At 37.8% G+C, this 11,928-nt stretch overlaps 1 protein-coding gene across 1 annotated transcript; it reads right to left on the bottom strand.

The window, feature by feature from the left end:
* Positions 1-8,986: 8,986 nt before the first annotated feature.
* Positions 8,987-10,071, bottom strand: LOC109133655 (uncharacterized mitochondrial protein AtMg00810-like). Its single transcript, XM_019247234.1, has 2 exons — positions 9,922-10,071; positions 8,987-9,700 (listed from the first exon to the last, which is right to left on the bottom strand). The coding sequence occupies exons 1-2, from the start codon at positions 10,069-10,071 to the stop codon at positions 8,987-8,989; spliced, it is 864 nt and encodes a 287-aa protein (XP_019102779.1).
* Positions 10,072-11,928: the final 1,857 nt, after the last annotated feature.

Raw genomic sequence — 11,928 nt, 5'->3', positions numbered from 1 at the left:
GGAAGTTCTCATAGGAGGAAATAACTTGTAAAGAAAGGCCTTTTTCAGTTTCAGCCATGTGGCAATCTTCCTTACTTCTTCTTCTTTTAACCATTATTTTGCTTCTTCCCTGAGAGAAAAAGGAAAAGCACAATATCGAATCAAATCATCAGAAACATTTGTTAGTTTTAAAGTATTACACTTCTCTCGAAAGTTAGCCAAATGAACAGTAAGGCTCTCTTTGGGTGTTCCCGCATAAGAGTCCTGTGAGATATAAACTGAATAAATTGTGGCTTGAGCTCGAAATGTTTAGCAGTTGTAGTGGGTCTGGTAATGGTGGTAGTGATATCATCGGGCATAGCATATTCCTCTAGAGACTTTGGTGGTGCTTCGTCTCCCATTGTTGATTCTTGTTGTTGGTTTCTTCTTTGACCTCCTAATCTCCTTGTTGTAGCTTCAAACTCGCGATCAAGAGTAATTAGATCTTGTGAACCCTTGCTACGAGTGTGCATGAAACAAAAGGACTGAAAGAAAAGAGATTAAACAACAAATAGAGTAACAATGATCGAACAAAAATAAGTTTAGCTAAATAAATCAAAGATAAACTAATCTAATACAATTAGTCCCCGACAACGGCGCCAAAATTTGATAGGCGTGTCGCGCACCTAACAATTACCTAGGGACTTGTTGAGTTCTCTCAGTCCTTTGTGGTGTGTCCACACTCTTTGTGGTACGCAACACTGACTCTTATCTCTTAGAGCGGAGGACATTCAGATGGAAGGTGGGCGGTGGGCGGTTGAGCATGGACTTATCTTTTATGTCCAAGTAGATCTCTCTTTTGTTTTTGCTGAACAAAGAAGGGTCGTGGCCATGGTCGTTGAATCTATCTCTCTAGCTAACCTCTCGTTTTTTGTTGTTTAGGCTGGTCCTTGTGGTTCCCTTCTTTTTTTATATTCTTGCTTCCGTCGTCGAGGGGTGACATATGTCTTTCGGCTGAAGGAACCATTGAGCCTTGGTGATTACCTCTAAGAAAGTTTTCACTTCGCTCTCTACCAAGGACCATCTCAACCGACCGGGTTGGTGTTCGAACATCAGGGCGGCGAAGGCCACCGCATCTTACACTCATTTGAGCTCTGTGAGTGGCCATTCAGGTCGGTTAGGCCCGCAAACGGTTCAATAGGTGTTTTGATTTTCCCTATAGTAGGTGCTTCCAAGATTTATTGGTTGAATGGGACCATGAACTTAAGCACTCCACTGTTGATCCCAATGGGTTCTAAAGTGAGCTGAATCGTCTTGCCCCTCTAATTGAGCAGATTTCTTGATTAGGATGTATCTAGCATCATACCCTTAGCTGAGGCTCTTCTGGTTGAGGAAGTGTCGGGCTTCCTCAGGTTTTCGTCAGACATTGCCTGTAGGGGATTTGGAGACAAGGGTCTTTTCCGGATGCCGAGTAGACCTCCCGTTAGGTGGGTGTCACTCGTGTCTTTCTTTCATATATCTCTCCTTGTCATGTTGACTGGGTTCCCTTGCCTTAGATCGTTGTCGGTTAGGCTGACCATGGGCCATGCGGGGGTTGTGTTCTTCCCTTTGGGAACATACTAGGGCTTGGTCCCTAGCTTCGGGGAGGATATGGGGGTTAGGCTGAGTGTCTCCCTGGTGAATAGCGTTCGCATGTCCATTATGCTATGCTGTAAGGTCTGTTGAAGTTGAGTAGCTATCAGGGTGATGTATGCTGCGAATAGGGGTTGAGGGTCGGCTTGTTGTGACTGTTGTGAAGGGGTTGGCTGATCGTCGTTGGATTTTTCATGGTTAGGATCCATGGTCTAACTGTAGGAGACCGACCGGGGGGGGGGAGGTGAAGATACCCGTTCAGACCTCCTTTGGTGGGAGGACGAAGGTGCTCGCTCAGATCTTTGTGCCTATGTTGAAGGCTATTTCTTTCAAGTGCTCTTAGCTGGGGCCATTATTGAATAGCAACGAGGTGAATCTTACTAAGTGGTGGCAAAGTGACTTTTTGTAACTTCCCCACAGACAGCGCCAAGCTGATTCTGTCTAGAAATTATGGATTGTTGATGTGTGTTGAGTAGGAAAGAGCCCCAAGAGCATTCGTCTGAATTGATTTTCCATATGCCGGAAACCTGAAAAATACGTTTATACTACCTCGGGTGTTGTTTCGAGTCGACCCCTCCGATGCTCAAGTCAATTGATGATTGAGGTAGAGAGAGAAAGTCTAAAGAGACATCCTCTATTTTGTTAGGTGAGAATTGAATACATTTTCATTGATGAGACTAGTGATATTTATAGTGTTGGGAATTTCCAAACAGGAAACATTAATGTAATGGGCTTTTTTCTTGGGATTGATGCGATGTTATATTACCTTTTCAAGCAATTAGCCTTTTCAACTCCATTAACGAATTTATAAGCCACCTAGAGCTAGGTCAACTCCTCAGTGGAACACAACGTGCCACCTGTATGGTTACTTCCGATGTCGTGGCGCAGATACTGGGTGCGCCCATAAATGAGCCCAAACAAATTCCAAAATTATGTATATTAAATTCCTGACGTGTTTTCTAATATACTGTATTTTTTCTTTTCTCTCCCTTCTCTACTTCTTCTTCTTCTTCTATAATCACCAGCAACTAGCTACCCTTACCACCACTTTGGGCCACCCCACCCACCTAACAACCAACCCCAGCACCCCATGTCGGCCCTTTCCCTACCCTCACTCCTACCCCGCCTGTATAGCCGCCCACACCCATAGTTTCCCCCCTCCCCATACCCGCAACCCCTCCATCTCCTCTCCCTTTGTATCGCATCGCTCAGTACCCCATCTCCTCTACCTTCGCGCCCACCGCCCAGTCCACTCCACCTCCTTCGTACTGCATCGTCCAGTCCTCCCTCTCCTCTCCCTTCACTTCGCCCAGCCCCCCTCCTGCACCCTTCCTCTCGCCGCGAAGCACCCCATCCCCTTCTTCTTGCTCTTTCCTCTGTTATGAGATTTTTTTTTTATCATTTTCACTATATACCAAGGAACCGAAATTAAAGTTTGGCAAATGATATCGTGTATTGTACTTAAAAATTCGTAAATCATAAATATCAAATACATTAAATAATTTCAATATAATAATATAATTTTAGAAGTTATTCATAACTTTTTCTTATAACATGAATTACCTAAAAGAAAAATACAAATACATAAAATAAAAAATATACCATATTTGATGTCATTTATTTATTTATACAACTGCTGATGTGGAGTAACGTGTGGCTCATATCAAATCATTATGGTAGCTTTTTTTTCTTGAAAGCCATCATAAAACATCCTCTAACCGTTCTTGCATTCCCCTCTCTTAAGTGTCTAAGCCGCACAATCTAGATTACGAAGCCATAAGTGTTAAAGTTCGATCTAGGCATTTCTATAAATTTGGAAAAACGTGTATGTTCTTTAAGTAACTAAAGTACTATGTCGTTGATTGTAGGTAGTAAAGAAGGTAATGAGCATGGAGTATGCTGAAGCTGAAAATAAGGACCTTAAACTACCTCATTCCTTATTTAGTGAAGAACACAGAGAAGTAAGAGCAAAAGGAGACGAATGGATGAAGAAGATTGATGAGTCGTGTGCCCTATGATAAGGTATTATTGTGGTGGTGATTTTGGCAATTTTAATGCATAATAGTGCACTAACGATGAGAAATATATGTTCCACACTTGATTAGTGCAAAACACATAAAACTTGTTTCTTAATAACAAAGATTGAACGAAAAGAAAAGAAAAGAAAAGGAAATGAGGAAGAGGCAACCGGTGAGGAAAGAAGAAAGATCGGTGACGGGCTACAATAGCCAGGCCCGGCTATCAGGCTGTGCAAACAGCCCAATAGCACAGGGCCTCGGAACAGGCCCGGCTATCAGGCTGTGCAAACAGCCCAATAGCACAGGGCTTCGGAATTTGCTGGCGCCCAAAATCTAAAAAACACACAATATAATGTATTTGTGACGCAAATAACACAATTACAGAGGTTGGAGGAGTTGGTGTTTGTGTTTAATACTCCATAAATAGAGTCTTGACTCTTGAGGACGCTGTTTCGAATTCTCTGCATTTCTTACTTGATTATTTCCCTTCTCTTTCTTTTCAACTATTTTTATAATTCTTTTTTGTTACATCCTTTGCTGTGTTACATTCTTTACTGTATTTTATTTTTTTTGGGAAGTGCAATATTTGCCAAAGAAGAGTCAAATAATTAGTGGCCACTAGTTTACTAGTTAATAGGTTCAAATGAAGACTCCAGCTACTTCATCATGTAAATCTTCTTTTTTACAATAACTTTTTAGGGTGACATAGTAAAATTAATAGCAGTATATGCACGCAATGCGTGCGTCGACAATATTATGTACGAATAGACATATTGTTTTTAATCTAAAATTATTTTGATAGTGATTTAAATTATTGAGATTTTTTTTCTAGATATTATTTTCTTTTTGAACTAAAGGTGACCTATTTTTAACTGTTAGAAAATTTTGGTCGAGATTTAATAATTATTTTTCAGCGGCTTTAGTATAGTTCTTTAACGATTGTAAATGTTAATACACCATATTGTTTGAAATTTGTAAATACGAAGTATTATGTTGTCAGGATATATCACTAACTTTTTTCTAATTAATTTTGTGAAGTGATGATTGTGTCAATGTAGTCAGGTTATTAATGGTAATTGCATATTTCATTTTTGAGTTATTCCATATGGCAAGTTGCATTGATTCTCATTTTTAAATTTATTATTAAAAAATATTATTTTACTTTATTAGAGGGTATTCTAGTCATTTTAAATGGGGACACCATACCTCCTCCCTTGGCTTATATAATAAAGATTAATGCATGTTATCTCTATTCTCTGTAAGTAGAACATTGGTAATAGCTTTGTTTAGTATTGAGTTGTTAAAAAAAAAATAGATATATAGTATTATAAAAGAAATAGTAAGAATATACAATATCAAATAGTTTGAACAATGTCAAAAAAAAAAAATTAGTTTGGAGTTTTGGTTTTTCAATTTACAAGAAAATAGATATATAATATTATAAAAGAAATTTTTTATGTCATTGAAGTTCCAAAAAGAAAATGATATTAGGGGCCCAATCCTAAGATTAGAACAGGACCTCTAAAATGTTTAAGACGGCCCTGCCTCGGAATTTGCTGGGGCCCAAAATCTAAAAAAACACACAATATAATGTATTTGTGACGCAAATAACACAATTACAGAGGTTGGAGGAGTTGATCTTTGTTTTTAATACTCCATAAATAGAGTCTTGACTCTTGAGGACGTTGTTTCGAATTCTCTGCATATCTTTTCTTACTTGATTATTTCCCTTCTCTTTCTTTTCAACTATTTTTATAATTCTTTTTTGTTGCATCCTTTACTGTGTTACATTCTTTACTGTATTTTATTTTTTTGGGAAGTGCAATATTTGCCAAAGAAGAGTCAAATAATTAGTGGCCACTAGTTTACTAGTTAATAGGTTCAAATGAAGACTCCAGCTACTTCATCATGTAAAATTACTAGCAGTATATGCACGCAATGTGTGCGTCGCCAATATTATGTACGAATAGAAATATTTTTTCAATCTAGAATTATTTTGATAGTGATTTAAATTATTGAGATTTTTTTTGTAGATGTTATTTTCTTTATGAACTAAAGGTGACCTATTTTTAACTGTTAGAAAATTTTGGTCGAGATTTAATAATTATTTGTCAGCGGCTTTATTATAGTTCTTTAACGATTATAAATGTTAATACACCATATTGTTTGAAATTTGTAAATACGAAGTATTATGTTGTCAGGATATATCACTAACTTTTTTCTAATTAATTTCGTGAAGTGATGATTGTGTGAATGTAGTCAAGTTATTAATGGTAATTGCATATTTCATTTTTGAGTTATTCCATATGGCAAGTTGCATTGATTCTCATTTTTAAATTTATTATTAAAAAATATTGTTTTACGTTATTAGAGGGTATTCTAGTCATTTCAAATGGGGACACCACACCTCCTCCCTTGGCTTATATAATAAAGATTAATGCATGTTATCTCTATTCTCTGTAAGTAGAACATTGGTAATAGCTTTGTTTAGTATTGAGTTGTTAAAAAAAATAAATATATAATATTATAAAAGAAATAGTAAGTATATACAATATCAAATAGTTTGAACACTGTCAAAAAAAAAATAGTTTGGAGTTTTGGTTTTTCAATTTACAAGAAAATAGATATATAATATTATAAAAGAATTTTTTTTATGTCATTGAAGTTCCAAAAAGAAAATGATATTAGGGGCCCAATCTTAAGATTAGAACAGGGCCTCTAAAATGTTTAAGACGGCCCTGACAATAGCCAGGAGTGATGATGAAGGATGAAGCAAACTCCTGTTGGAGAAAATTAGGGTAGCAAAACTATCAATTTTGCAGATGGCATAACTTATATCATACCATTGACTATTCAGAATCGAGAAAGTCTTGAGTCTAACTTTTTTCAGATCTACAACTTTCAAGCAAGAATAATGGGCTAAAAATAAATGTAAGTATGTGACATATGGATGACCAATTTCGTGGGTAGAGAAAACATGCATGGAAAATGCGTCAGGGTTTCATATAATAATTGCCACAAATATTTCCATTTAGTATAGGATTAAATAATTTGTAACAATCTCTAAAAACAACACTAGTGGAAAAATAAGGAAGGGTTGCGCTAAAAAAGGTACTTAGGGCTGCGCTTTTTGACAGCAGCCCTTTCAATAGCAGCCCTTCACTTTTTAAGTAGGGCTGCACTTTTCAACATAGCCCTTCACAACGAAGGGCTGCACTTTTACCTAAAAAGCGCAGCCCTTCTAAGCTTGAAGGGCTGCGCTTTTTAGGTAAAAGCGCAGCCCTTCCTACTACAAAAAAAATAATGTATTTTTTTTTTTTGACAATTTTTTACTCATATATTAATCTCACATTTTCTGAATTTTAACATTTGCATTAAACCTTAAAGTAAACCATCCAAATCCAAAAGGGGAATAGGGAATATGGTCAGGAAAACTAAAGCTAAAACAGAAAATCAATAAATGTTATCATATAATTGCAGAACGAAAATGAAAAAAAAAAAGGAACAAAAACTAAAACTAAAATACAGAAGAACGAAATGAAAAAAAAAAAAGTAACAAAAACTAAAACTAAAATACAGAAGAACGAATATGAAAAAAAAAGGAACAAAAACTAAAACTAAAATACAGAAGAACGAAAATGAAAAAAAGGAACAAAAACTAAAATACAGAAGAGAAGAAATTATAGATCTGAAATACAAGAACATTAATCAAAACAAAGATTAAGAAATTATAGATCTGAAAAACAAAAAATCTATAACTTGTGGTTAATCAGAAATTGGGAAACACCGCTTTCCGATGTTCTTGTGCTTGGGATTGTGAATCATCCTTCCTCCTCTTCTTGTTCATCATCGTTGTCTTCGAACAGGGAATTTCAGGGCACAAAAAGTCGGAATCCAAAACCAAAAAGTCGTATATATAGAGGGCTACACGGGGGTTGATTTCGCTTTGGATTCCGACGAGATTTAGGTATGTCGTCTTCGATTCAATTATTCCGACGAGATTTCGCTTTCGGTTTTTGTTTGGTTTTGTTTGTCTGGGAGGGTGAGAGCGCTTTGGATTACGACGAGATTTAAGTATGTCGTCTTCGATTCAAGTATTCCGACGAGATATCGCTTTCGGTTTTTGTTTGGTTTTCTTTGTCTGGGAGGGTGAGAGAAGAGGGAGGGTGAGAGAAAAGAAGGAGGCGTGAGAGAGAGAGAGGGAGGCATGAGAGAGAGAGAGAGAGAAAGAGGCGTGAGAAAGAGAGGGTTGTGTAATTCTGTTTTTAAAAAAAGGCCCATAGAAGGGTTGTGCTTTTTAAACAAGCGCAGCCCTTCACAAAACAGAGCTGCTCTTTTCTATTAAAACGCAGCCCTACTTTAACGAAGGGCTGCGTTTTATTTAAAAGCGCAGCCCTATTGTATAGAAGGGCTGTGTAATGAAGAAAGCTCAGCCATTCCTTTTTTTTTCCCTAGTGCAAAATAAAGCTCTCAACACCAATGGTTAGATAATATGCCTTCTAAACCTTGAGGTTGGGGTTCAATTTCCACTATGGACACCTTGAGGGTAGGGATTTCATACTCCCAAAGGTCTAGCCCATTAAACCAGACCGATCACCCGTGTGAGGTTCTGGTCCGATAAGGCAATTTATCTTACCAATGCAAAAAAAATGGCTAGATATTGTTCGTAGGAGGTATAAGGGGGGCGGGGGTTCAACACTCAATAGTATATACTTTTAGCTGTTTTTATTCCAACAAATTCATGGATGTAACTGTCACACCATAAACCTATTGTGTAAAAAACCCAATAACTAGTGGTTCTTTTGTAAATAGATTCAAATGACACGAAATAAATGATAGAAGACATCAAATTCATGTCATTATTTGTATAGTCTATTTCATTTTTGCTTGAATCTATATACATATGAGGTTTTGTTACACAATAAGTGTTATCAAGCAAACCTTGATATAGAATCAATAAACTCCATTATAGAAATACAAGTATAGAGAGAGAATGTAAGAGAAAGAAGAGTATTTTTTTTTTTTGAATGATTGCTTATTACAAGAATACAACTATTTATAGTTATGTGTTATAACAACAACAAGTCACATGCTCTTTATAATAGAATCAGGCATTCAGTTGTTAGGGAATAATCCAGTGTGGTAGCAGTAGAAATACACTAGGTGTGTTCATTACCCCCTCTTCCCCCCCCCCCCTAAGCTAGGCAGGGTGGAAGACATACCAAGCTTGGATAATAAGAGAGTTGAAATTGAGTTGAGGGGATTATTTTCGTGAAAATATCAACAAGTTGTTCACCAGTAGGAAGGTAGGAAAGTTGTATAAGTCCCTCTAAGACTTTATCTCGTGTAAAATGACAATCTATGTCAATGTGTTTGGTTCATTCGTGGAACACGGGGTTCTTTGCAATGTGCAAAGCACTTTGATTATCACAACGGAGTGTGACAGGTTGCATTTTTGTCACTCCAAGTTCTTCTAGGAGCCTAATCATCCAGGTTACTTCAGATACAGCTGAAGCTAAGGCTTTATACTCTGCCTCTGATGATGATTTAGACATTGTAGCTTGTTTCTTGCTTTTCCAACTTATAGGAGATTGGCCAAGTTGGACAAGATACCCTGAAATAGATCTTCTTATGTCTGAACATGCCCGCCAATCATTATTAGAGAAATCCTGTAAGGAGATAGATGTTGAAGCTTTGAGTAAAATGCCATGGCCAGATGTGCATCCCACATAGTTCAAGGCATGTAGAAGAGCTTGGTAGTGAGAGACGGTTGGAGCATGCATGTATTGACTTAAAGTCTGTACTGTGTAGCTAAGATTAGGCCTGGTATTTGTTATAAAGTTGATCTTTCCAACTAGGCATCTATTAAGGGTCGCATCAGAGAAAGGAACACCAGAATCAATAGATAACGTGAGGTGTAAAGGAAGAGGGGTCGCTACTTGCTTAGGAGTAGAGATGCCAGCAGCTTGAAGTAACTCCTTGGTGAACTTGTGTTGAGTTAATGTGATGCCTTCAGAGGTATAAGCTATTTCAATCCCAAGAAAGAAGCTAAGCTTGCCTATATCTTTTATGCTAAAAACATGATCAAGATGCTGTTAGATATTAATGATAGAAATAGGATCAGTCCCAGTTAGAATAACATCATCTACATACACAATAACAACTGTAAGATGATCTTGGATTTTTTTTAGAAATAGTGAGTATCATTCTTTGTTTTGATGAAACCTTGAAGCTGAAGTTCACTAACCAACTTTGCAAACCAGTGTCTACTTGCATGTTTAAGGCCATAAAGTGATTTTTTAAGTGGACACACCTGATTAGATGGATTTGGAATGCCTTCGGGCATCTTCATATAGACTTCTTCATAAAGATCTCCATGAAGAAAGGCGTTGTTCACATCTAACTGCCATAAATCCCAGTTTCTTGAAGCTGACAATGCAATAAAACCTCTTACAGTAGCCATTTTTATGAATGGAGAAAATGTCTCTTGAAAATCTACACCATGATGTTGAGTATACCCTTTGGCAACTAGGCTTGCCTTGTATCTTTCAAGGGTGCCATCATTATACCCACTTACACCCAATTGGTTCCTTACCAGTTGGCAAAAGAACAAACACCCAGGTTTGGTTTGAATTGAGGACTACAACCTCTTTGTCCATGGCTTGCACCCAGAGTGGGTCGGTAGATGCTTGAGCATAGGATGTGGGCACAACAAGTGTAGAGACTTGAGATACAAGAGCATGATGTGACGCAGGAAGTGAAGAATAATGTATTAAATTACACCAATGAGAATAAGATAAATTAACAGAAGAAGTATGTAGGAGAGAAAAAGAGTATGTAGGTATTTTTGTGGGCCTAGAAGATCTACTAGGAGGAGGAGGATCAGAAGGTGTTAATATGTATAAATGGAATATGAGAAGATAAAGTGGGAGAGGAAAGTGGTGGAGATGGGTTGAATGGAATAGTATAGGTAGCATCAGGTGGAGTAGTGGGAGTGATTATGTCATCAGTAGAGGGAGAAGAGAAATGAAATACATCTGGTACATCATCATAAGGAGTAGATGTAGTAGGTGTAGTTTCTGTAGGTAGGAAAATATGAGTAAAGGGAGCATAAGAAGCATTAAAATGGAATGGGAAATGCTTCTCATGGAAGATAACATCCCTTGAAATAACAATTTTCTTGGTGTGAAGGTGGAGAAGTTTGTACGCCTGTTGATATGGTGGGTAACCAAGGTACAAATAAGGCTCAGACCTTGGGTCAAATTTGGTCATGCCTTACTTTAATTGTAAAAGCAAAGCACACGCAACCAAACACCTTAAGGTGTTCAATAGAAGGAGGCTTGTTAAACAACTTTTCATATGCAGATAAGTGGTAGAGGACTCTGAGAAATAATCTATTGATTAAATGAATGGCACAAAGAATACATTCACCCCAATAGGCTGCAAGAACATGAGACTTAAAAAATAAAGCTCTGGCCACCTCAAGTAGGTGCCTATGCTTACGTTCCACTACTCCATTCTGTTGACGAGTCTCTGTGCAACTCTTTTGATGTACAACACCATATGAGAGAAAGAATTTTAGCATGCTTACACTAGTGGAAAAATCCTTATATGTCACTTAGTAACATATCCGATTTTTGTAAAATCGCATCCGAAAATCAACATTAAAAATGGAAGGGAAAGTTGGGAGGACAATCTGATGTGGTCCTCTTGTGAATCGCATAAGATTATAAACATTGATGCGGTTTTTTTTATAATCTGCTGCGGTTTGGTGGACCGCATCAGATTCTCTTATTTTTTCTATAAAAAAAACGAACCCATCCCACTCCCTTATAATCCCAGCCCAATCCCTTATAATCCCCAGCCCACTCCCTTATAATCCACCCCTCAACTCTCAAACCCTACATCACAGCCTCTTCCCTCTCCCCTCCACCTTCTCTCCTCACTGAAACCCTAAACCCCCGCCTCTTCCCTCTCTCATCCACCAACCACCACATCTCTCACCTCCAAACACCGATGAATCACGCAATCACCACATCTCTCTCTTTGATCTCTTGGAAAGCGGCGAACATCGAGGCCCACCACCATACAAGGGCGAGGAGGCGACAATTCGCAAGCGGCGAGAAGAGCACGAACGCGGCGCAAGTAGCATAAAAAAGAAGGGCGCAAGAAGCGGCAAGGAGACTGAACAACCACGCACCCAACCACCATCATTCCTCTCACCCTCTCTCATTTTGAAAACTAAACAACCACGCACAAAATCCTAATTTAAAACCAGTCACCATGTACCAATTTGCAAACCCTAATTCACAAAAAAAAT

Source organism: Beta vulgaris, chromosome 8 (genome assembly GCF_026745355.1).
Source record: "Beta vulgaris subsp. vulgaris cultivar EL10 chromosome 8, EL10.2, whole genome shotgun sequence".
Lineage (NCBI taxonomy): Eukaryota > Viridiplantae > Streptophyta > Magnoliopsida > Caryophyllales > Amaranthaceae > Beta > Beta vulgaris.
This window is presented reverse-complemented; position numbering and strand designations above follow the sequence as displayed.

Coding starts and splice junctions, on each gene's coding strand:
- LOC109133655 (XM_019247234.1), bottom strand. CDS start 10,071: ATGGCTACTGTAAGAGGTTTTATTGCATTGTCAGCTTCAAGAAACTGG. Junction 9,701..9,921: donor TTCCAAATCCATCTAATCAG/GTGTGTCCACTT, acceptor AATATCTAACAG/CATCTTGATCATGTTTTTAG.